The sequence below is a fragment of the Phaethon aethereus genome, assembly GCF_964289735.1.
Source record: "Phaethon aethereus genome assembly, chromosome: 2".
Taxonomy (NCBI): Eukaryota; Metazoa; Chordata; class Aves; order Phaethontiformes; family Phaethontidae; genus Phaethon; species Phaethon aethereus.
In genome coordinates this window covers 66430974-66458473 of record NC_138582.1, presented here as the reverse complement: position 1 = coordinate 66458473, position 27500 = coordinate 66430974, and the positions used below count along the sequence as shown (strand labels likewise).

The 27500-nt window shown below is 38.4% G+C and overlaps 1 protein-coding gene across 2 annotated transcripts in view; it reads right to left on the bottom strand.

Moving 5' to 3' along the window:
* Positions 1 to 27500, bottom strand: part of TSHZ1 (teashirt zinc finger homeobox 1) — a gene marked incomplete at its 5' end in the record, with an annotated part of 56723 nt that overhangs the window by 16233 nt on the left and 12990 nt on the right. The window contains one exon of one of the 2 annotated variants that reach the window (XM_081996835.1): positions 20405 to 20534. The exons of the other annotated variant lie outside the window; for it this stretch is intronic. Within the exon in view, the coding sequence (XP_081852961.1) occupies positions 20405 to 20534 (130 nt within the window). Of the gene's footprint in view, positions 1 to 20404; positions 20535 to 27500 lie in introns of those variants that run through there. 2 annotated transcript variants of the gene reach the window in all.

Genomic DNA, 27500 nt, shown 5'->3' with positions numbered 1-27500 from the left:
AGTATGGGGACACTGCATGCTGATAAAATGTCAATGTCACTTGCTTAAATTAAGAAACACATTCAGGTCTGGTTTAAACTCAAATTAAGAAAGCCATTTTTAAAAAAGATTATTTTTCAAACCAAAATTATTCCCAGCACTACCACATCACATGATCAACCGGAAGATAGCTCCATTGTAGCAAATCCAGGAAACATACTTGCTTTGTTGCTTTCATTCAAAGTAATTCTTTCAAAAACACCAACACAAACTAAGAATCAAACAAACAAACAAAAAATAATCCATACTTGGCAAAATAAATAAATAAAAAAGACAATTTAAGGTAATTATACAAGGAACATGAACGAATGACAATGTAAAAAATAATTAAAATAATGAAAATAGACTGCATTACAACTTTCATATTACTCAAAATTATTAAGCCAATGGCCGAAATCCAGAGCTTGAAAAAGCTTAAACTTTTAGTATTTTTGTCTATCAAGGAATAAAGATACCTTCTTGTTGTTACAAGCTATGACACTTTAAGGTGAGAAAAAAAAAGCCAAAAGCCAACCCCCCAAAACCCTGCTCTTTAACATTTCTTTGAAATACGACCTCCTACGTCATTTAATTTTTGAAAACCCTAAGGTCATGTAACACACTTTCTCTGTCATTTGTAAGTACATTAACTCAGTGGCCATACGACAGTGAAATTATGATAATGGGCTGCTAAAATGGGTCATGCAGACACTGCGTTTCATGTTAGCTTCAAACAACAGTTGAGAATATAGTCCAAATCAAATATGACAGTAAAAAAGCACATGGTTTACTTTTCTCAAGGCTTTGCCACTAACTGTGAAGGAGGCTGCAACCACTAAATATAAATGTACCAGTGGAGTTTCCCACCTATGAACTATCCTTCTCTCCCCACCCATGATGCACGAAAAGAAAACTGCCATGGCAAAGCTGCAAACTTTTTAATAAAATACTGTATTATTCCTTGCAAGGTTTTTCTTTGCATAATACAAATGTTATCACCAGACAATGCCCATATTCCTAAAATTAAAACAGTTTCATACAAGAAGACAGAGAACAACACAAATCCTCACAAAATAAAATAGTTTTTGTCTTTTTAAAGTATAAAATCATTAGCATGCACTCTTCTCTCTGTACACAAAATTCAACGGATACTATTGCCTGAAACCTAGGCAGTTCATCGGCATACATAACTATACTTTGAAGAGCCAAGAATTAAAACATATCTAATTTGATATACATACAGAAGCAAACAAGCCACAACATTAAAAATTATTATTATTACTTCTATAGAGTTGAATGACAAAATGATCCTGAAGTGCATGCTTCAGGGACAGTTTGTTTATGTTCCCACTTGTATCAGTCTACAGGATCAGGAATACTGTTTGCAAAATTCACGCAAGGATGGCACATCAGGGATTGCTTGTCCTTTCTTTTTTCATACATGGTGTTGCAGTTGGGAGGGAAAGAACTGCAGTGTTGAGACTCTTTTTAAGACAACCTCTTGAAAATGCAGACAATCCGCACAGGATCGCAGTCTGTGACCAGTTAAAATCATACAACTGCATTTAACCCATTGATTTTTCTACAATATTAATACTTATTAACTACCTGGAATAAAGGCACAATTTTCTATAAAAAGCCCTTTTCTCTTTCTTTGTCTTTTCCGCACAATTTGAAAACTGTCAGTCTAATAGTTCCTAAGAGAACTCAAAGCAGTAAGGTTGATGAACACAAAAGCACAGAAACACCACTGCATGCAAAAGTTAGCTGAACAGCACAGATAATTGCTTAGATAATTATTTTGATAGAAGCCCTGCTGAAAGCTCCTATATTTTATCATACATGTTAGGTGTACATGACCCATCTCCTACATGTGCGCTATATGTTGGTTGATAACTGAATTAGTGGCTCTTTGCTTTTTCTTTTTGTTCAACACGATAAATAACATGCACAGTTAGCTAAAAGGAGAATGGGCAACCTAGATTACCAGCCTCATATTTATTTTTAAGCAAATCGTGTCTGTCAGACAGGGGGAGAAATCAAGTTACATAATTTCTGTAAGGGGTGCCCATTATGTACACAGTAATGTAGCAGCCTGTGAGAAGACAAGCAAGAAGCAGTGAGAGAAGTTGCTCTTGAGGAAGATCACATTGCCCAGCTCCAGCCCGTGAGCTTCCTGAGCCTTATGCAGCCTGACTGACAATGAGATTTAATGTAGCCTAACTATAGTAGCCTTGAGCAGAGATGCAATTATAACAGGAAGGCATAGAGAGTTTTAGAGTAACAGACTGTATCAGACTGTTGCGAGCATCAGTGGCGTAATCAGCAAGCGCTCGCTCTTCCAGGCTCTTCCCACCCCAGCCTGAAAATTCAGAACATAAGAACCTTCCACTGTTAAGATCTTGAGTAAAGGTCATTTTGTTTTCCTCAATACCATAAAAAATGGCATAGCTAGATTTGACATGCATATGCAAATCAGCACAAAGGGAAAAAAACCTGACTTTCCTTCACACTGGATTACCGTATCTGTATGAAATGTTGCTATAAACACCTTGACTAAGAAAAAAGCCCGCACCAGCTCTGTGGTTTAATTGGCAGGATGCACTTAGCAGATGTAGCCGCGCTGGACAAGGGTGCCATGTTGATGTTATCATCTCATGGCAGATGATAACAAACATGTACAATGCTATATTGGTCAGAAAAATATAAACTCAAATTGTATTTTAACATACTTCTATCACTAACACAAACAAGGTGGGGAAGTATTTTACAATAACTTAGAGTAATATATCAGTTACAGAAAACTGGTTAATAATATCAGTATATATAATACAAACCAAATGGAAACATCTATTTTGGGGAGAAAAAGATCACCACGGCTGTTCAATTTGTAGACATTTGAGGTGTTATAATATGCAGTATGTCACTTAGTGCTTTGACATGCAATCTTTCTTGCCTTAATTAACGCTTTCGTTTCAAAGAGTTTTGAGTATATGAATCTACTGACTATCTACTGAAATAACTGCACTCATCCCCCAAAAAAATTCAAACCATTTTACTTCACTAAGAAGATAACCAACCCAAATGTTAACTAAATGTGTGTTTATACAAAGTTTAGAAGGAGAACTTTTGGCAAGAGTAAACAGAGACTGTTATTTTGACCGTACTTTTCATAAAACACATGTTCACACAGAACCACAAAAGGCATACACACAGACTAAATACATGCAAAAAAATAATCCGTCCCACCTATTTATCACAAAAGGAGTTGTGAAATCATGTATTAACTTCCACAACCCATTCTAAACTTCTTTTTTAATCCTTGTGATGGGTCTAGATAGATACTACGTGCACCAAAGTAACACAAAAATATACCCTAATCTGGCACTAACATCTTTAGTCACTTTTGTGGCAGACATTTCCAGACAGTCTAGAGGACCAAAAATTTTATGTTGCCAGCACAAAAGCAATGGAAGTACCTGACCACTTAAGCCCTCATATTTTAAAATTCATGACGGAAGCAAACTAAATATTACTAAAGAATATTATATGATCAATAATTTGTTCAAAGCATTTTTCTCATGGAAAGTTATGATGTTATTTCAAGCAACTGCTTATTACTATGTTATAAAGCATATTCCTTTGCAATATTCTGTTCAGGATCAGGAAACCTTGGCAGCATTATACATTTCCTCTTGATATAGAGCAAGAAGTAACAGAGTTTGGGACAGTAATAAAAGGATTCATCACTTTAAAATAGTTTAACATCCATTGTGTGCATTTAATGTTGGGGAAATGTTTGCAGGAACCACTGCAAAAGAGCTGCAAATCTAATTCTTTTCCCCTGTCTGATTGATACAATCAGGTATTCATGTAAATGGTCCTTTAGTGAGCTGTCATCAAACTGCAGCCCATTTACAGAAGGTTAGCTAATTAATGAACCCTTGATTGAAGATTAATTTGGCAACGCTTTTTAATTTTCGCCTTAAAACCATGACAAACAATGATGTATTTTAATTAGAGCTTCAGCTATAGCTGGGTGCTTTATATACATCTTTGATATTGTAAACAGATCACATCTATTCATTGGTAAATAGATAATAATGTTTAATTATATGGAAATTAACAAAAGACTAACAATGTATCCTTATTTTACACACGCAGAAATAACCTATGTCCATAAAATGAAATGTCTTATCGAAGAATGTAGATTTCACCACTGTACTTCCAAAATCCCTCTGTAACACATTGCTTTAATAAAAACTACTAAGTGCTAATTAAAAAAAAAAGATACAAGTGGGTGTATTCTGTACGCATACCTACAGATGTAGTAATCCAACTAGCCGGTGTAAACCTGCTTCTTCTACCACAAAAGTAATGCTGTCTTCATGTAAACTGCGATATTTCTGCACAATGATGGGTGATTTATTTGTGGAATTGCTAGAATGGTGAAGCCACACAGAGGTCTCAAAGCTCTCGACCAAGGTAAATAAAATGTCATAATATATTTAGCAAATAATAATGGAAAAAATAGAGAAAATCTTCAACAGAAGATGCCAGGAAACAAGTGTGAATGGGGAGGAATAACATTCATAGCACTTCTTCCCCCAAATAAAGTCACTGTTCATACTGCTGCAGCCTAAATAACAGCAGCAAATTTAACTGCATTTTCAGAAAAAGTTCAATCACATTATTTTTCAATATATCATTTTAACTTTCAGTATTGTCTTCTATTTACAACTTTTTGTTTTCTTTTTCAAAAGAATGCCCTTTCATAGCTTCTATTTTATGTGCCATGACCCCAACTCAGTTATTCTAACCACAAAAAGGCTGCAGAGAAACACCATCGTTAAGTGAAAGCAGCAGTAAGTTCCTGCATAGTCTGTGTTTTTGTTTGTGTGTTTGCTTTAAGGACAGGAAAATGGAATAGCATTTAAGATGCTCATAATAACCATGCTCACAAATAACACAATCAATAGCTTGTGTTTTTTTCAAAAATCATTTTCAACGAAATTCTCTCCTAACACTGGAGACGTAGAGTGCTTTCATCTGTTTGAGATCTGGCCTTTAATTACTTCAGATTAACGTTAAAATGCTATAATGCTTACCAAAAATGTCTTGGCTATAATTTCAACCATTTTATTTCATTTTAAACACTTATATATTAATCACAAAATATTCATCGATAACAGCAAAGATAAACTTGGAAATTAATTCAGTCTAAGAATGTCTCACTTCCCCATTGATTATGTAGTCAGAGCTTAGTTAGGCAGGTGAAAGGTTCTGAATCAAACCAGAGTCATCCTTGCCTGAACACAAGAAACTCACAGCGCATGTATGCGCTTATCCAAGGAAGTATCTTTTCTTGGTTAGACGAATATGTGAGCCTTTCTGCAGAGAAATGACATGCAGAATGTTGGAGTAAGGCATGAAGTGCTGAAAGAGCTTGGGGTTTTCTTGAATTCCATCTTTGTTTTTCATCAACTTTACGGTAGGTGATGTTTCTCAGAGTTTTATGGACAGTATAATCAAATACCATGGAGAACATGAATTCTTGAACATTTTTATAGTGCAGCCATATCTTAACACGAAGACAAATCCCAATCCTGAACAGACATCTAAACAGACATAGAGTACTCCTAACTTACATGCTTATTTACTGTGTCCCATCTAAGTAATATTATTGTTAGCATTACGGCCAGAAATCATGATCCCCTGCAGATGTATGACCTCTCACATTTCAGTTTAGTCACGTTTTTGATCATATAGAACACCTGTGGAAAGTCCATGAATAGCTAACCAAGAAGTAGTACCACAAAATCATGCTGTGATGGGTTTTCTCATGTGACTTAGTATCTGGAAAAGAGCACGAGAAACAGCAGGAGCAAGCTGTCAGTGTACAAGCAAATGTTCCTAGAACTACCAAAACCAATCAAAAAGAAAATTATTGCTATAATAACTAACACCTGTGAGTAAACACAATATGCTTTGGCAAAAATAAATGCATAAAGTAAAACAGATAAAGGCAAAATCCAATTCTACGTTCACGAGCACAGGTACAAACTCATGGAATCTCCTGACACAGCATGTGTATAAGAAAGGAAAGAATTTGGCCCACTAAATTTTTTAATCCAGCAACTGTTCCCCTAACCAGGCTGAAAAAAGATATAAGGTTAGAGGATAAGTGATCCAGTAATGTAAAATCAGTGCCACACAAACATTTGAGAAACAGCTTTCATCAGAGCTGTCTAGCCCTAGATGTTTAAAATCATCTGTGTGAAAGGAGAGAGGAGAAAGAGGAAAATCACCTCCTTGTTCTAAAGGAAATGCTAGATTTTTGTACAATTATTTTAGAGTCGGTGGAGAGCATTAAAGGAAATGAAGGCAAAAAGTGTTTTCATCACTTGTTAGTTCGTGCCTGAAAAGCTCAAATACTGTTTCATTTTAATAGTTCAATCTCAGCATCTATGTACTCCTCGGTGCAGAATACAGGCGCTGACAATGTAGGGAAAAGAACGCGTGAGGTTAAGGTAAAGGAGAGGAGCACCACAGGCATTATCGGACAGTGTTTTCCCTCCTGCTGCAGGGACACAGCGAGTTCTCATCTAGCACCTGCAGTGGAACGTTTTTCGTTAACGGGAGTGTGCTCTGGTGTACGTGCAGCACGGCCCTGGCTGGGTCCCCACTCGGCTCTTCAGCGATGGCCGAGTGACTTACTTGGTATTCTTCAATGCAGTTAAGTAGCATGTCCATCAGCTATCGTAATTAAAAAAAAACCTGAACACAAACCCCAAACACCACCATATAAAACATATTTGTTCCTTTTATTTCGAAATTTGTGGTTTTGTTTGCTTCGCAGTGTTTCGTAAAAGTCTCGGGACCTGCTCCGACCACGGGATGCGTATCCTGTGCAAAATACTGCCTTGCCCTTATTGGCACCAAGGGTAAATCATAGGCGGTACCGAGCAAATCACAGAAGCAGGCCCTTATTCACTATGTCATCCTGCTGTTAAATCTTCGCTAAAATGTGAGGGGAGACCTCAAGGCTTTGCCTTTTGCTGTTTGGTCTTTTCATAAAAATTATCAAGTGTGTAGATGGCAAAATGCAAATCCATGAGGGTTTGTGTTTTCTGATCCAAACATGAGTTTATTTAAGCAGGAAACCCCGTAAGTACATTAGAATACTAAAATACAAGAGGTTATGAAACTACTACTAATTTTTCATCAATAACAATAAGAATATTAGTATTTATCTGGGAAATGGTAAACAAGCAAGTTAGCTGCAAAAGCTATTTTAATCCTACACCTGCTTAGAGAAAATACTATACATATACATGGCATTAATTTGCACCTGTAATGGAAAATAAAATCTAAATTTTATGACTTGGTTCTACCTATCTGAAGAAAAATAAAACATCGTGTTAGTGGATATTCTATATTCTAAGGAATAACAAACAATACTGCATATATTATGAAGGATTCATGGCACGCACTCAGCTACCTTTAAAGTAGAAAACCCTGGATGTCTAATAAAATGCACTTCTTAACTCTTTGGATGGGACTACTACAGCCAAAAAACTTCTACACGTTTCACACAGCCTTAAACCAGATGCCAGAATCTGGTTGGATTAACATTTCCCATCCAAGCTCCTTACACCATAATGCCTGTTTTACTCGTATGAAAATGCCATGGACTTCTAGAGTGAACTTCCCTGTGTATCAGAAAGCTGACTGCCACTCATGGTCAGGATCTTCCTTTCCTGCAATTAATCTAAAAATACATATCTGAGATTTAAGGGTGCAGATTTCAAACCAATGAATTACCTAAAATTGAGGCACAATTGTAAAATACCCTGGGAATACTCGTACATTTAAAGAAAGGTGTATGCTTAACCTTTGAGAAATGAACGTTTCTGACATGCATACATACTTGTCAACAGGACTCATATACACATCAGAGGAACACACACAGATGGGTTCACAGTTGCAAAAGGAGGACCTGAGCCTCATAACTACATTAGAACCCACATAAAAATGAGAACTGCACACTCAAAACTATCAGGGGTTGTTACAAAAAGCTAGAATTTCCTAAACTGATTGAAACATAATATACAATTAACCAAGTATCTTGTTCCAATGATGTTCCCTAAGAATAAGCTTGCTTTCGAAAGAATTTCAGTACTGGAACTCAGTAAAAATAATATATCACGCATATAATGTTTGTGTTAGACTTTTCTTACCTTAGGAGTATACAGTCACCTAGTCTCAAACTGTTTTAATTCTGCCATAAAAGACGTAAGGAAAAGAAAGGTCATTTTCTACAGGTATTTTTAAGATTTTATATATATTTATTATTATTATTTTAATTCAGGAAATACGATCTACTGGTATTTCTTTGCTGATTATTGAAAGCAGCTGAAACTAACACCATCCCTTTTTGTTTACTTCTGCATTCATATGCTGGCATCAAAGTCACTGCTAAAGCCTGGGAGCATTAGAGTTTAGTTTACTGCCAGAGCTTCGATCAATAAAGGAGAGCTTTTCCTGTGTGTCTTACCAAACCAAAGTCTTCTTGCATTTGCACAGTGGAAAAAAAGCCACCAGTGCCCCATAAAAGGGGGAATTGAGATCCAGGCATCTAATATTTTTTTCAAAAGAGATATTGTCTCATATTGTTAATCTCCATTTTTAGAGAGAGGTAAAGAGGAAGGGGCAGCATTTGGCACAGTCTATCACAGTGTTAACCAGGGGAAAGTCAATCTGAGGGCTGGCACACTCCGGAGCAGAGAGTTCCCTCCCTCTTGTCTTCTTTTTCCCATTGCAGCTAAGAGCTACTTCTTTAATTGTTTACCTGCTTCCAAACAACAAGTATTTCTCTGTATTCCTGGGCTAAATAATTACAATTATAAATCAATGTGCATTAATAAAATAAGTTTGTAAGAGCTTAGTTGGCTTGCTATTTATGGCATTATAAAATACTCACATGTTATATGAACAATCCCAAGAGGCTTCTATTATCTATTCTCCGAATCATTTTATAATTATAATCTCATAATCATTTCAGAAAGAAACAGGCAAAGTAGCTTTATAAACATCTATTCAATTTCTCAATATTGTAATTCAGAATTTTCTCTGCCCTGTCCCACAATGGATATTTAAAAATAATAAAAAAATAAATCTTCTGCCCAGGTTACAGGGCACAGGAAGAGACATTTTGGCTCAAACATGCATGATAACATGATATTAAGGACAGTACTGTAGCCAGCTTTGCATGACCTCAAGTATAAAGCCAGCTCTTACTGAACAAGAAGCATGCCTTTAGGTGTCCCCCAAACGTCTTGATGGTTGATGCTTCAACATAAGGATGATTAAGAAACCACACATCCTACCAAAATACTGCACTCTAAAACTTGGAATAAATTCCCCTTTCTCTAGCTGCAACATTTCTGAGCAGGGCTTTAGCACTCCATTATTGTGAATGTTTTTTGGCCCAAGGCAAAAAATATTGACAAAGTTCTACCTCCAAGACAGTTATTGTCTCTGTATACTTGATAGCAGCCTTCAGAAGTTCACCTGCCAGTATTAAATCCTTGGTTTGGGTGAGAGAAGTAAAAATTTGCTAGCATTCCAAGCTATTTTACTGTAGCAGCAGCTACAGCAGCAAATCAAATTGTTCTTTCAATTAAACCAGTTCAGTGCCTTAGAGAAGAAAGATCTAGCCTTCCCCTTCTCAAAAAAAACTACAGTTTATGCCAAGTCTGAAGTTTTTACTACAACTCAGAGGAAAAGGCTCAGACGTTCTTATTCTTGTGGTCAATAACCCACATCACAAAATAAGAAGTGTTTCAAGCCATTTGCGTATAACTGACAGTCTTTGCTAGAAGCCTATGATGTTCAAGTAGGGCAGGTGCCAAGGTCTTCAAGGGGGCCATCACCAGGTTTGAACCCTCCTTTCGTCCGCAGCATGCACCAGCGTGTTTGCACGTGGGACGCGGAGTGACAGCAATGATTTACCTTGCTCTGTTTGGGTAAAAACTCCTTTTGGGTTGTTTTTGGGTTTTATAACACAATTTTCACTCATTGGAAAGATCAGGGAAATAACGAAGATGACATCTACTAACAGAATATGTAACTGTCACTGTATACCACAGAGGGGATTTAAAGAACTATGTGGCAGGGTCCCTTTAAATGAGATGGCCGTGGCTACACAAGGATGGAAACCAAATGACCCCTCATGGGCAATCTATCCAGGTTAGCGAGGAGGTCATTGCAGGGGCACTACAGAAGGGCACGCACTCTGTATGGAAAGCAAAAGAATATCAGAAACCAGATTTTCACAGGCTTTAACTTCAGATACAGCAAACTCTTCTCCTGACGCTTTTTAAAAGAAAACTTTAAAATATCATAACACCAAGCCAACATCCTAGTTTGAAACAAAATGTCAAATCCTCTGCTCTTCACGTAAACACTTTATACTGCCATCATACCAGGAGACAGCTCCAAATCAAGGATCTTTTACATTGACTCTATTACAAACCACTACTTTTGTATCTGTGCAAAAAGGTACCGCCACCTGCCCAAGGATCAGAATCGCACTAGATGAATTTATGATGTCCAAGCTCTATAATAGGGAAGCCCACTCCTCAACTCACAATGTAATGGAAGTTCAGGACGTTCGGTATCTCACAGGATCAGGTCTTATGCTGGCTTTAAAATGTTATCCAAAACTGGATTAACTAAATGGAGAACTATCACAGCTCTTGAGAGGAGAGTCATCCCCTTTTCTTGTCTCAAATTTGCCCAGTAGATAAAAAGCTAAGTGTGCCATCTCACCTACTTTACCTGTACAGTATTTTCACTGGCCAATTTCAGCACATTTCTGAAAATGCGAATGTTCCATTTCTCTTTTCTAATTAATATTTCTACCACCTTCCTCTCCCTCATAGTTTTCTCCATCCTTTCAGTTGCACACACAAACACACATAGACTCCCCCATGCCAAAGGCAGAGTAGTAAATCCAGCTTCTCTTCACTGATTATGGGCCTGGTTTTAATTTGTGCAATAGTCCTTTTGATAACAATGCCTAGTTAAAACATCCATTAAAAGTCTGTATCAGTCATTTAATGGAGGAAGAATCTAATAGGGTTCTACTAGAACTCCTCCATTAACTTTCAACAGAATACTTTCTTATAGTCAGTGTTGTAAAACAGGGATATTTCACAAATTTAAGACCAGCCTCATTCTCCATGGGGTGACAGTTAGGTCACTGCTTCCCAATCTTTTTTGGGCAACTACATCAGTTCACCATTTCAGTTGCAACAATCAGTCTCTTCACAACTTATTAATTGCAGCTTGTACTCACTCTCTCTCACTAAACTCTGCATCACAAAGTGCCCTGAAAGTCCCAGTTACATGGCTGGTCATAATGCATATAATAAAAAGCATAGACACCAGTTTCTAAAAAAAAAAAAAACAACATTTTACCAGGCATTAACAAAAGGACCAGACCTGCCACAGTAATTACTGATCTGTCTAACTTTTATTCAGGAACCTACACTCCCAACTGTGGTGATGAACTAGTGTCTAAGGAGATCTTGGCAGATCTGTCTAAAAACTACACAGTATCTGCACTGGTACATAGAGCAGTTCCTAGAAGGAAGAACTACTGTACAGATAATAATCTTCCACTGAGGTTTATTGAGAAAAAACAGCCAGCAACAAGACCACCTTCCTGTATTCATCAGCCACTCTATGCTGTTATAAAATTGTCATCTTGGCAATTCTATTATGCTCTGTTGTAAGTAAATCTCAAAATTCCTAACACAGAGAGCTAACTACTACTAACTTCATTTTACAAGTGCAAAAACTAAGACATAGAAACAGAACCCAAGGCCTTCTAATTCCCAGCCTTCAAGAGCAATATTGAAGGCACTGGGAATTGGCAGTGTTCCTCCAGGACTAGGCCTAAAATAAGGGAATATGCTGGTTCTTGGCCAGACTCTGAAGGGTAGAAGTACAGTTTAACTCTCTAGCATGACAGACCTCCTCCAGCCGCAGAAGTATGAGGTTCAGGTACATGAGGGAAATGAGAAGGGATTTACTCAGGAGATTCCAGCCTGAACAAGTGAATCGTCATAACAGAACAGGTCAGGACACCCGACTTCCACTGCCGGCTTCAAATCTCTCCACCCAAAGAAAGCAGGGGGAAATACTGTCAAGACTATCCTCCTGTCACACTTTCAGAGTTAAGAATTGCATTAATCACTGAGGAGTTCAAAGATCCTGTAAATCAGATTCTGTTCGTGCTTCCACCAGTTTGACACTGATGCAGCTGTGAATCCATTGGCTGCAAATGAGGTACCCAAAATTGCATATGCATAACTAAGAGGAATCAAGTTCATAAATGTTATGGTTTCCTTTGTCTCAACCAGCAGTTTCAGCAAACTTGAGAAGGAGCCCTGAAATCAACGTGGCTTGTGTAGCAGAGCTTCTTCAGAAGAAAATAAGAATGAAGGCAATTTTTTTTCCCATTACATCCTGCAAAAGCTTTAAAAGGGGAAAAAAAAAAAAGTAGCAATTCAATGTCCCTAAGATACATGTGGTTGTGTACACACCTTTCTTAAGGAGTAGAATCATTCAGCTTTTGGCCTTGTGCTTCATGATACACTGAACTAAGTTAAGTGTTTTACTACCACCCTACATGACTTTACTCACAAGTTTGTTTATACATAAATAGACACACACATGCACACACACTCATAAGCTTTTCTCAGGCTAGATAATATGCCCCAGAAGCACAGACAAAAAATGGAAAAAGGTGAAAGAACAGTGCTCTCTTTCTTCAACACTTTTATTATTTGAAAAAAAAGACAACAAGGATAGGTTTTGGGAGCATAACTGTTTGTTTCAACCACTTGTTCATCATGGCCAACACTAACGAAGAAAGTGAAATTACACCTAGGAAAGGCCAATGAAAACAGGAAAATGGGAGTCCAAGGTACAGACTTTTCAACAAGAAGAAAAAGGGTCTCGCCAAAATATATAATCAAGAAAGAATCAATTTTTGTACATGTGAAATCACATAAGCTTCACCTAAACTTTCAGAGAACTTTTTTCAGTTGTCTCAAGAAGAGCATAACCTCTGTAAAATGCAACCACTATATCTGAACAGGATACTAGAGGTTGTTTTCTCACATAGGAAACCTGTGACAAGAATATATCGCAGGAAAAACTTAAAGAAATCTGAATTTAGCCATTCAGTCTTAGGTTACATCAGTACGACACTAGGAATGCTCTCCAATCCATTTTCCACCATGCAGCTACACTTGTGTCTGCCCTTCCCTTCCGCCACTTACGACCCATTACTGAATCCTTGAAATTGTACATGGCAATTGCACATCTCTGCATCTTACTTGCAGAAAAAAGTAACTGGCAGAAAGAGTAGCAAAGTAGCAGTTCCCTGGTGCTACTGAATCAAGAGCATGGAGAGAAAGGTCGGTTTAGAGAAAGTCCAAGTTGGTTTCAAAAGAAAAAAATTCTTTGAGACAATTTTCTCTGGGAAGCAGACAAACTTAGGAATAGATCTATCCTCAGTGGTTTAGCATGCTAGGCAACGATGAAGGCTGACAGGATGAACTGCTGGGGCAAGAGACATCTAAACTACTCCAGTGCTAGCATCCCAGGCAAAGACTACTTCTCTAACTACAGAACGGCAAGTTTCTAAAGGAAATGCATCACTTCAGAACATTTCACTGTAGAGTAGCCACACTGGTGCTGAGGAATGGAGATGTGCCCTGTTTGGTGGTAGGAGAGGTAATCCCCACTGCTGTGGCAGCGGTAGCCTTCAGCAGAAGGGCAGGAGCAAACAGTGGTGCTAGTAACAAATTTTCACAGTTATGTTTGCTACATCTTTGGTCTCAGCATACATACCACAGCACTGACAGCACCATAAACTCAGGGCGTCGGCAAGATGCATATAAAACACAAACATGCAACAATCAATCAAAGGCATAGAAAGACGGAAATGGGCAAGGTGGTACTGCACTGAGGAAGAGGATTACAGAGACTATACATTTTGCTGAATTTTCCGTAAAACTACTACACGTAGTATTCTCCAGTCTAGAAACCCTGTCTAGGAGGAGTCAAAAGAAGAAATTAGATTCTTTTTTAGAGTGCAAAAGCATCGCAGGGATGCTCCTGGTTCAGTCCTATTAATGTTTTATTTCTGTGTGCTCTTTACATACAGAAAATACAGTACAAATGTACAAACCTTGAAAGATGTATCTGATCTAAGCAAAAGTTAAGTTGGAAGTACAGCACATGAAGGAGGGCTTTCCACGTGTAAACCGAACAGTTAATCTGAGGAACTGGGCCATTCACCTGAGGATGGGAACCGTACTTCATCAGGATCTACTAGAAATTGGGAACCTCCTAAAAGCAGATGCTGCTGATTACATAAGAGAAAAGAAAGAAAAAAGATTAATGATAAAAATTTATCTCTGTCCCAGATAGATAATGGGTTAGATGACGTGTTTATTGATCATCCAACTAAGTTTTTACTCCATCTACCTGATTCCTAATGAAGCAAATCAAAAGTTCAAATGAAGAAGTATTCTTTAAGTCCGATGTCACTCGTCAAAATACAATATAACCCATATGCTACATACTGCCGGTAACAGAACACATACAAGTGATAAGCTTTACAAGAAAGGATAGGAAAAAAGCAGCTCATCATGGTCTATCAGTGGAAATGTAAGTTAGCGGGAAGCTGCCTAGTCTAGAAGGATAGGTGTGATTTAGTGAGGGACAGAGCACTGAAGAAAGTATCATGGGTTGTGGACTATCCTCCTAGCCCTACAAAGTTTGCTACAAGACTTCACCTTTATAGTGTCTCTCCTTACTTTTTACTTCACATTAGCCGCCTTCGTCATGACTGTTAACTTTCGGGGTAGAGTCTCTGCTGAGTGCTTCTAAATAGCATCTAATTGAACAGGCTCTGACCTTGACTTAGAGCCTCTAGACAATAAAATGCTTCTTTCTCAAATCAAAAATAACAAAAGCAATTTTAAAAATATATAAAAGTAACTTATACACAAAACCAAAGACTGTTTAGAAATCTAGGTAACAAGAAAATCCAGGATCTAGATGTTCATGTGATCTGCTAGCTTTAATTCAAATAAACCAGGCAAAACCATCCAAGTGTATCTGATGCTGCGTTTGTCTTGAATACAAAGCCATTCCCACTACGTTACTCAATCACATTCGTATCACTTGAGCATTAACTTATATTCTAAGATTACATTTCAGTACAACTAAGTGCAGCAGGCACCAGTAGGACTGCCAGAGATACATGAGCATACGGCTAATTTTAGAACTTTGTTTCATTTTCTTTTCTTCTTTTTTTTTTTTTCCTTCCCAGGAATGCATCAGTAAAGGAAAACCCCCAGCTCTGAAGAGCACAAGAAGATCAGAAGCATGTCTCTGCAGGTTGCTATAAAATTCTTCATGTTGCACAGAATACAACACAGGCCAAGGAGTCAAAAAAAGTACACAGTCTATTGGATATACCTCAACTGCAGAAACACCTGTGTTAATTACATCACTGACACAAGTTAAGTGCACAGTAATCAGACGACAAAGCGTTAACAGTCGGTGAGTTGCCATGTAATTACCGTTACATCCAATGGAGTTACCCAGTACTGTATGTACTGCATAGTTCCTGTTACTATGTGGTAACTATCAAATTACCACGTGTCATCACTGTAACATTAGGTTGATCCACTATGGAAATTCATTCTGTTCAACAGCAGTCTAAATTCTTCATTTTGTCCCTCTGGTGATACAGACAGGTGGATTATGGAGTGAGCTATACTAAAGGTTAAAGGACTAGGTTAGGCACTTCATAGATTAAACCTGATCAAACAGCCTGATTCTGCCACCTTTTCCCACTATGACTTTCATTACTCTACTGCAGATGGAAAAATACTTGACAGGGTACTACTATCTGTCCCAAAGTGATCATTTTCTCCTTTACATTTCCTGTAAAACCTGCAGCAACTTTCCCTCTCTACAGCTATAGTAGTTACTATCTTAAAAAATAAGAGTAGAAAAACAGGTTTTGCTTGCTGTAAATGGAAGGAAGTCAAAGATGTCAGGAGATCCATTTAAGACTTACACTGTTACTAATCTATTTCACTGAGAAGACATACAGAAAATAATACTGTGATGGGAAGGAAGAGTATTAGGGTGTTTTTTTAAAGGGACAAACAGAAATAGATACATCATCATAAGCTTTGATTCACAAGTTTTCTGCATCTCTATTTCTGTGGAGAAGAAAATTAAGTGTTAGAAGTGTTTTAAAATAACATTAGGAATACACACAAGTCTTGGAAACAGCCCAAGAGAGGGAGCAAAACTGCAAGTGTAGCTCTCAACCTGGGAACCTCCCACACTACAACAAACTCATTAGCAACTGCTAACAAGCCACCTGGAGTGAGCTACATGGTAAGTGAAAATATGATGGCGAGAATGTTATGAAAATGGTTATCACCCATCAGTGCATTCACTAGAAGGTGTATTTTGCGCATATATTTTACATTAACACTTGGAAGGTGCTCAGATGTTATGTGAACGGGAGCCCACGCAAGAGCCCGTACAGATGACACAGTGGTTTCGAGGGCACAGGATTGTTCACTATTAGCTTAAGTGACATCTAAATAGGTGCACAGCCAAATTTATACACAAATGAAAGTCAAAGCCGTTAAGGGGACAAAGACAATTGGGTAATTATGTAAATAAAATCTGAAATATTATAAAAGATTTATCAAAATGAGGACAGAGTCTTTTCTTACCATGATTAACTAGCAAATAGCAGAATCCCTGAGAAGACAAGGCAATTACTGTTTCACACAGGTTAGCAGATTAAGATGTACCGTCTGGGGAAAGTAAGATTTATCTACAACTACCATGTGTGATCTTTACCGTGACTCACCTCAAGTTTGCAAGTGTGTCTGAATTGGGAAAACACACCTTTTTCTTTTCTCCTGAAGAAAGTCCTGGGGTCTCAGAAAAACCCATGGTAACAAACATTTTTCTCTGCAGACCACTTCCACCTCAACAGCTGCAGCTCATGGTTGAGTTCTTTGAAACAGGTCATCATACCTTTAGTAGTCCCCAGGCTACCTTCATTTGCCCAAAATGGCTCACTTCCCCTTCGCACTTTTACACAGAGCATTTCTGACCACTTGCTACATCTCCGTCAATCTGCCAGCAGTTCTGTTGCTCAATCTTACAGCGCTGAAGATGCACGCAATCTTCAATTATCAGGAACTAACAGCAAGTTAGCAACTGTATGTTTATTGACAAATCATGCACTGTTGTCTCTTCAACACTTTACCTTCAACCCTCTTCAGTATTTTCTAGAATTCTTTGCAGAATCCAGCTCCTCTTACATGTCAGTCATTTCAAAGTTGTTTCATACGGAATGGCAGTCAGTGGAGCCAAATGACAATTGGAAGGATAACTCCCTGCAAGCCATTTCAATAGAAATACAGAAGCAAGGAATGGAAACAGATTCACGTCCTCGTATTACATCTAGCTTGTTCTTACACTGTCAAATATAGTGCCTCCAAATCACAAGCGGTATTGCTCTCTTTATAGTAACAAACATGGTGAACCATGTACGCATAATTCAGGAGGTTTCACCACTGTGTCCTCTAGCCCTGCTCTACGGGAAGATGGTAGAACAAGAGCATCCTAGCCTTGCTTACACTACATCTTGCACCATTTACTACCCCAGCAGAGGCATGAGCTTGATTGACAGAAGTGTAACCTTTTACAACAGTTTTGCTGCTCAAGATCTACCCTTCGCTCCAAACATGCCAGCAAGACTGAGTTCAAAAAGATCTGTGTTAATTAACTTGATGTCACATCTGAGAAAGTGCCCTGCTAAAAAACATTTCTGTACAAAGAACTTTTACGTGAGCACACAACTATTTCTGTGATGCAAAGACCAGCATCTCCAGCACTGGGATCTTTCCAAACATTGCCTTATGCAAAAGCTTTTGGGCTAATGCTACTGGTGTTGCTCATGGAAAGTAATGAACCAAGTTATGGGAGAGGAAGAATAAGGACTTTGTCTCTTTAATTTTGCATGCATGATAATGTTTTTAACCACTAAGGTCATACCTGCATGTGATGACTGACAACTTTTCAGCTTGATTCAAAGCAAACAGCTGTTGGTTTGATTGCCTAGCAACTAAAAGTTGATGGATGACCCTTAAGATGGATAACTACCATAAATCACCTCATTCAGACTCTCAGGGAAAAAAATTAAAAAACAATGGTTTTCATGACATTTGCTGCACTCCATAATGTGCCATGATAAATTTGGCCGCCTTATGGATGCACAGTTGTGGCTGCTGAAATTAGACACTTTTGTTTTCTTCATTCTGCACTTCTTGTAGCCCCCTCTGTAAGGTGTGTTCATATTAATATACTCCACTGTCAGAAGAAAGCAGAATACCAGAAGCTACTGTCAGTCACCACAAGGCAGGGAGAATCTGTATTGAATCTCTGCATCACCAAACAGCTTTTAATCAGGAAACAGCAGTCTTATATCATAGCTATGGCACTGGGCTACATGCATTAATAATGGTTACAATATATTTAGTGTAATGACTTGACCCCGGTCAACATTATTGATGCTGTGATTAATATGAATTTGATAAACTGCTTCCTCTTTGAAGACATTTTGTATGTTTCTCAAGCAAGAGAAAAATACTTTTTAAGTAAATATAGCAGGCCTTCGTAGATACATTCTGATGATCTCAGCTGCACAGGTGTAAAAACAGATTTCTGAGGATTTATGCTAGTGTCCCTGAAAGTGAAATCTAGACCACAGGGGGTGGGGGGTGGAAATAAAAACCAAACATATCTTCATTTTCATCTCATTAATAGAAGGAAAAAAAAATCCAAACCCCCCAAACTATAATTCCAAATGGAAGGCCATATTCCTTGCAGAGAGTGTTCAGGCAGAAAGGGAAATTCCCTTTTATTGTTCTAGATAATAGGATTTCTCTGTTTGTTATGTACAGAATACATATGCATTCAAAAACAGATGTTCATAATTGTTTCCATTGTTTGAATTTTTTTTAAACTCTTGAGCTTGACTATTCACATGAAAACTCTCGTACTGAATTTGGTTTATGACAGCAAAATGATTTCTGGTTTTGTTTAAAGAAAAAAAAACCAACAACAAGAAGGAGATAGTTTGGTGCAAGTTTTAGTATATCCTTGTGGAAGTGCTGCCTTAAATGCTCATATGTGAGGAGTTCACGAGGGATAAGTGTGGTACGAGCTACCTTCCCCTTAGTAGATACATGTCAGCCCACATGAATAAACTGATGTGCAATGCATTTTTTTGTATGATACAGTAATCCCCAAACTGTGACACACGACCTGCTGAAGGGGGGCAGATCAAGAAGAACCCAAGATACAATCAGAGGCATGAAAAAGAACTTAAAAAACTGAATCAGTGGGAAATGGAAGGTGTTAGTGGAAATCATGACATCAGAAATCAGATGGAAATAGTTACCTGTACAAAGTAATTGGTAAAATGATGCTATGGGAAGAAAGTTTCAAGGTGGGACTGAGCTGTCAGAACATGTGGGGAAAGAGTGCTTGAAACCTGCTTGCACTCTATCTAGACCTATGCTACGAGCTTCAAGAACTTTCCCCTTTGCTGAAGTCAGTGAGCATTTCCTGAATTCAAGTTAATTAATTTCGAAAAAAATCAAAAGTCATGTTCCAAAGTGTGAAATGTTCTACTAAATTCATGAAGCATGGTGGCGTGCTGGTGGTACTAGATCAGAAATAACACTCAGCTGAACCATGCCTTCAGATTTTCAGCAGGTTGTAAGCAGTTTTCTAAACCTGAAAATACAAGGTATGTTTTCACCCGCAAGATCCCGATCTATGCTTCTTAGTTTTACATAAAAGTAGAATGTAAGCAGAGTATGCATGAAGCTCTTGAGGTCTGATGCATTTCTCACCAACCACAATAGTTGATGCTCCAGCAGGTACGTGTGCAATTTACTAGACTCTCTGTAAGATACTCCAAGCAGTAAGTGAATACATAGTTTAGATGCTCTTTGTCTCTCCCAGCAGAGACGAGCGTGGCAATGTAACAATGCTAGTTGTAATGCAATTTATTTGGAGCTTCCGAAATTTCAGATCACAGCGTTCTATAATCAATACTTTGCACTATTCAGCCACAGTTCCCCTTCAACTGACAACCTAACTAGTGTAATTCACACAAACAAGAGTCTCAAGTGCACCTAGATATGTTTAGCATAAAAGCACTTCTATACATATAACATTCAGACACGATCTCTATTTATTGTCTCAGCTTTAAGTCTCAGATGCCTCCGTGAAGGACCCGCTAAAGAGGACAAGACGGCATGCTGGCCCTTTAAAACTGAAATGCTTGTTTCCTTTCTGTAAGAAAAGTAAATCATGCTATAGTGAGTGGAGCTTTGAAAAAGCATCCATCCATTAAAGTTCATGGATCCTCGTTTCCAGATTGTCCCTCCCCTGGCTGTGTCTCAAGTTACAGCCTTGTACAATCCAAGTCTAAATAATATTCACTATGATAAATGACACCATAACTCCGATATCCACAATCAATCTTTGCTTTAAAGATACATCCATCTTCAATAATGTTGATGGGGATTCTGTAAAATGGGAAACGTGACTGTTTTCCCGACCTCCTAACAGTGGGGGAAGGAAGCTCTGAGTGATGGCTGTCAGCCCACATCTGGCTGCAAAAATAAATTAGCCTTATGTAGACAAATGAAAGGACCAGCCCTGACTAGAAAACAGCCACTCCTGAGCAATGGCTAATTTATAGGACTCCTTTCTGGAAAGTTCCTAGCTGAGGCTACAGTCTCCTTAGCTATCTCTTTAAATGGTATCTGATGCTGTAAATAACTTCAGTGTGGTAGGAACTATGCAAAGTACAAAGAGTGATTTGGTGGGGGAAGGGGAGGAGACAATAACTTTCTCACATTCTTTATACATGATCAAGATGTAAAATTCAGCCACTTAAAACACACTCGCACACACACGCAAACAAAAGTTTTGTTTCAGCAAAAGTTTTGTTATATTTTGAAAATATGCTCCTCTTCGTTTGATAGAAGATTATTTTCCACTTTAACTCCTTTATCATCTCCTGGGCTGCAGGACTGAGGCAACTACATTAAGAAATTAAACTATTTGGTGCAAGCGACACCTTGAGGTTTGGGGATTTATTTTTTTCCCCATTAAATGCTATCAACTTTTCTTTCTCCTCACTTTGCCCCCTCCTGCTGATGGAAGAGTTTCATTTCAATTTCATTTCAATTTCAAGTCATACCAGGTCAGTTCCTCTACACAGGTGCTGCAGCTCAGACCTTGTGAAGCGGCATACAAACTGCCCACTGTATTTATTTCAGCACATGGTTTCAGGATAACCCGAAGGAGAATTTAAAACGGGCAGGTGGAAGAAGACTCCCTCTCTGTCTCACTCGCTGTCTCACACGAAGCACAAATCTCTACCTGTGCATAGGACAGTGGCTACCCTTTTTTCACGACTGAAATGCTTTATTACCTTATTCTTTATGTCTTTGACCTTGTCCTGCTGTAGAAAAACGTAGGACTTTAATTCTTATGGTGTACAATATATGGGATTTAAAAAAAAAAAAAAAAAAAAAAAAAAAAGTCCTTTCCAGGAGGAGTGGGGAAAGGGATGAGGGAGGCAGCCCGGTGCACGTTATTTCTGCACGCCGGCTGGCTGGCACAGCACCTGGGCATCGCGGCTCCCCAGGGAGGTCCGACGGTGCTGGGGAGGGCTGGCGGCAGCAGCGAGGGTTAATTCTGTGAAGGTTGAAGGACTTACAGTAATGCTTCGAAGACAGAAACATCACAGGCTTTCCTGGCAAAGGCTCGCAGAGGGTAGGAGGGGACTGCAAAATGAACTCTCTCAGGCTTTGTCGTGTGCGTTTCCCAAGGCCCGGCCTGGCCCCTTTGATAAATGACACATGTCATTCTGTCAGGGGCTGACACTGCAGCTGGGAGGGCCGGTGATGTATGGCTCCGCTGAAAAGGAAATCAACTTTTTGGCACCAAGTAAGACTGTGCCCTGTGTAAGGATTTTGTTTCTCAAAAAGTGAAAGATAGACTTAGGATTTAAAAAAAAAAAAAAAAAAAAAGTTGAAAAACAGATTGAACGACAGCTTACACTTAACATAAATTAACTCGGTAATGGTGAAATGTGCTAGCCTGTGATAAATAAAAGCTACATTAGTCAATTATTAATCACACTCCAACTTGTAGCCAAAACCCATGACTTAAATCTGAGGCCTGAGCTGCCTCACAAACAGATAAGACAGTGTTTGATAGATGTCTTGCATAGTGTAATCAGGAAGGAATCAAAGGCTTAGTGGTTTAACCAGGGGGGGTGTGGAAGGTTCTGGAAACTGAGACTGGGTAAAGTGGATAACTGGATTGAAAGCGCCCTTTCACTGGGGATACAGTATATCTTTTGACTGCTTAAAAAGAGAGAGAGAGAGAAGGGGGGAGAGAGACATATCTGAATTTGGTTTAATCTTTTTTTTATATACAGGAATGTCTCGAAACTGTACTTCCCTCCCCCACCTCCCACCACCACCACTGTGTTAAATCATTTAAATCTGATCACTATTAAATGGATTCTCACCGAGACATCAAGTGTTTCAAATATGATCGTTTTGCACGGATTACAATTTAAGCATTTTATTTAATCGAATGAACTCGCATCAGGCTGCAACACATTCATGCAGATACAAGCTGTAGAGAAAATGCACAAAGCTGCATAAACTAAACGATTCCTATTCAACCAGACTGTAAAGACAAAATAAAGGATTTCAGACACAAAGAAAAAAACTAAACATCTAAAAACAAGGCAGGGGGTGGGCGGGAAGAAGGGATGCAGTATCTAAAAACCAGTATTACACCTATGTGAAAGGCAGAACTCATGCATCACCTTGATGAGATGCAATCACAAAATAGCTCTGCTTTCTGTTTATCCTTTATCTGCAGAGCACCACGATGGACACTGAACCCAAAGGTGACTTTCATCCCCTGACCAGAGAGAGAACTACCACCACGTAGCACTAAACCACCACTCCTATGTGTTCAGCTGACCCAAAACGCTAGCCTAGGCTTTCTGGAGGCCCTCAACTCAGCAGTGACAGGATGCGAGTTCACCACCTTCCTCCCCGTGTGGATGCTCTCACGCCTCCTCCTCACCACCCAGAACTCTGAGTAACTGACAATAAAAGGTTTCGTCTGATACATAGAGCCCTGAAGAGAAGTATTTCTTGGATGAATCATAGCCTCAGGTCCTGATCTAGCAACGGGCTGTACATGGGCGCACCCCTGTGCCTGCTGGAAGCCAGCTGCTGTCTTCGCGCCCGGTAAGTTGCCTTCTAGCATCAGCTGTGTTTTCACCAGCAATTAATAAGAGATCCAGATCACTGGGATGGGGGCTCACAAAAGCACAATAGCCCCTTCCTGAATCAGGCCTTAACGAGCAGTGGAACTGGAACACTGTATAAATGTTTGTTTCTCAATCAGTAATTTCCACATGCTTTACATCACTAGCAATGATGTACCAATCACGCTGGTTCATCAATGACTTGTTTAGCTATCCCAAAGCCTCGGACAGGATGTGTAATTGCAGTATCACACAACTGACTCAAGTTTTTAACCAGGACACCAAAAAGATGCAGATCCCAACAAGGAAAGTAAGCATTCACAGCATCACCCATGAAGGACTTTAATAGACAACTTTCCCAGCCACAAAAACACTGCAGAAAAAAAACCTCTGACCTTTAAAAAAGCAAGATTTACCTTTTTCGTCTTCCCCTCAGAACATTACTACTTTATACTACAAAATATGGAAACTTTTAAATGTTTCTACATGGTCCTTCTGTGCTCGGTACTGTACCCACACACCAGGAAACAAATGAGCTTTTAATGTTAATCAAGTGAAACTGCATTCTTCAGTTTACACATGCTGGACATGCTTGGCTTTTTTAACAGCACAAAGATGAAAATAAAAAGGAAATAATCTGCAACTGTAAAAATCACACCACCAGACTTCAATTTTTGAAGTCTGTATACATTCATATGCATGTATGTAGGTACATTTAACCACATACATTCCCTTGCCCTCCAACCTGCCATCAGGATTTTATGCTATAAAATAATGTATTACTGTAAAGTATTTCTTCGTGCAGTGGTGTGGACTTGCCAGTAGACCCAAAAAGTGATCCAGTTTACTTCAGTTTTTAGAAGTAAACTAAGTTTCACTCAAGTAAAATCTCAGATAATCTCAACCAGCTGAAAATGACAGCAGTTGTCTAGATCACAGCAGTGTATACCCACTCACCAACTTCAAGGTGGTGCAGAGAGTGCTTAATTGAGGAATTTAAAAACGACGACTGAAAAAAGCATGTATTTCAAAGTAAATGAAATAGGGAGACCCTTTGAAACCCAAATTACGTGACAGCCCCTACAGATAGTACAGCTATTTTCTCACTACATGTAAAATTTGACTATGGAAAGAAAGATAAGGAACAAGGGAACGGTGTATATTTAAAAATACGTGCACACCGTCTGGCGTTTTAAACTTTTGCCTTCCTATGGCTAAAATATAATTTTTTAAGTCCATAAAATTTCAGATAGTGTGCAAAATGTTTATATATTACCAAGGTCTCCCTTTAAAAGGTTTATACTTTTACTTTATGACCTGTCCTTGATTTGACACTTCCGCTCATCAGAAAGGGATTTATAAAATAATCCTGAAGGTGAGGAACAGACATCTGTCAGGGACTGGCTGAGTTTCACTTTGCGAAATTTAAGAAGGGAGAGAAATCCTGTTAAGCTCTCTTTAGTCACCAATAGACATCAAAGGTAATAATTAAAGAAGACAGACGTCATAAAAATAAATTTATGTAGTTCTTTATAATGCACAAGCACTCTAGTGTGTAAAACATCTATTAGAGTGAAAGAAAATACAACATTCCAAATGAGAAAAAAATCTGGTTTGTTTGAGGTTTTTTGCCTACTTGAGTAACATTTAAAAAAAAAAACCCACCAAGTTTAAACTAAAGTCTTTCAAAACCTTTGCCATCTGTGGGTACATGAACTATGGATGACCCCGAATGATTTGCACTCTGCTCAGAATCCCTTAGAAAGCACGGGAAAAAGTATCATTAAGAATGACTGATGACTGCCAGTCATGGTTGACCTCACCCAAGCTTTGGTCTCTGCCTCAGTAATAAGCTGTCCTTTATTAGCACCAACACTCCATAAAAGGGGTGTGTTTAGTCACAGGATAGTGGCCTTCTAATGCTCATTGCTTCTCCCTGAAAGATTGATTAGTGCTCATTTTTACTGCCTTCACAGTATATACAGTGACAGTGCTGCAGAGTGTCAGGGCCTGCAATATTGATGATAAGTACAACTACAAACTAGAGGTTTGGAAAAGGCAGAGGACTGGGAGTTCACTCTTCTTTTCAACTGGAAAACACTACCAAAACAAAAAGGACAAAACACAAGCTTACAGATGAGCTACCGATATTCTGGTAAAGACAAACTGAGGCTAGGGAATTTCCTCTCCCTGAATAAAGGCCATTTAAAACACAAAACTTAACCAGAAAGGTTGTTTTTTCATTTTGTTTTGAAAATGCACAGGCATTTTTCTTTTCACTGATGAGATGTTATGGCAAAAAAAGATCACCCTGAAATATGATTCTTGTGTTTATTTCTTATTTCAGATAGACTTTTAAGTAGTGACTTAGGGAAAAAAAAATCTTTTGTAAGCACAGAAAGTGAAACGTTCCTGATTTGGAAGCTACTACAGTGTCTCTTTGCAGCAGCAGGTGCCTCTTTAGGAGCAAAAAAGAAAGGAAACATGAAGAAAACATATTGGCCATGTATCATCTTCTGCACAAGTCTGCCTGCATTAACATGACTCCTCTGCAGCTCTTACTCTTACATTTGAAGTCAGTGGAATCTATGCAAATTCCTTCAGTGAAATTAAGATCTGGAGTATAAGCCAGCACTATAGGAGAAAAAAACTGTATGGTAGAATCATGTAATGTAGTATGCAATTGCATGCAGTGAAAGCAGATTTAAAATAGAGTAAGACCCAGATGTGCTCCTTGCAAAGTATCAGCACCGCAGTGATGAAAGAGCAGGTAAGGATTCATGAACTATTGCATATTAAGAAATTCCAACCTGAATACATTATTTGGAAGAGCCATGCCTTGACTTGATTTAAAAAGTAGAACAGAATTGAAAACAGTCTTTAAAACTGGTGTTTTAACCAGAGACTTTATGGCATACGAGGCCAGCTCAAAGTTATACTGTAGTAGTTTAATATGGAACAACTTGTCCATATGGTTCTTCCTGGGAACGAGTCATTTCACATGTTACAGCAAGATACAGCTGAAAAAAAGGCATGTTTCACTGTTACTTTTATATAGCCGGGAACTTGAGCACAGCAACCTCATACCAAAAAGTATTACAGCAAGAGTTTACTGCATTAATAATAGGATGCCCTACTGCTGTGACACATTCTGTACTTTGAAATAAATATTAGTCACAATAGTTAGGTTTTAAATTCATATACTTTAAAGCTGAGCTGTAACTGTGACATTTGCAATGGTGATGACTTGCCAATAAGGCCTATTAACCATTTCGCAAAGAGCTCCTTCTTTTACTCAGTCTCTTGTACTATCTTAACAATATATAGCTATAAATCATTTAAAGACATTCTTACTTTAAAAAAAAAAAACAAAAAAAACAAAAAACCAACCCACACTAGCACTTGAAAACTGGATGTTGGCAATTCACGTTCATACTTTTGCACTGAATTAGAATCTTTTGATTTGAGCACACAAAGGTTACTTGCAACTAGTAAATAATTTCTTTTTCAATTTTAAAATAATTTTTTAAAATTCTGCTACATTAATACATTTTATGAGACATCATGGCGTAACTCCTGTGCCATGAAAGTCAATGGCATACTCTTTCACATGCTTCTTTCGGGCTTTGGATCAGGCCCAGCCTGGAAAGCATCCATTCCTTTCACTCACGACATTTACCTTGCACTTTGTACATTCAAATAACAATGACTGGGGGGGGGGGGAGAGCAAAAGCTGAATATGAAACCAGTATTTTTAAATCAGGAAAATTTGCTTCTAAAAAAATTAATTCAAACCGTGCCTTATGTAGAAAAGCAAAAATATTACCACTACAAATCTAGACATTCACACAGTTCCTAATTCTTTAAGTGGTTAAAACTAGCCTTGGTGTACAGAGGAAAACGGAGACAATGATAAGCAGCACTGTGACTATTAGCTTAGAGGGATTCTACTTGGTTATTTTCCTGCAGC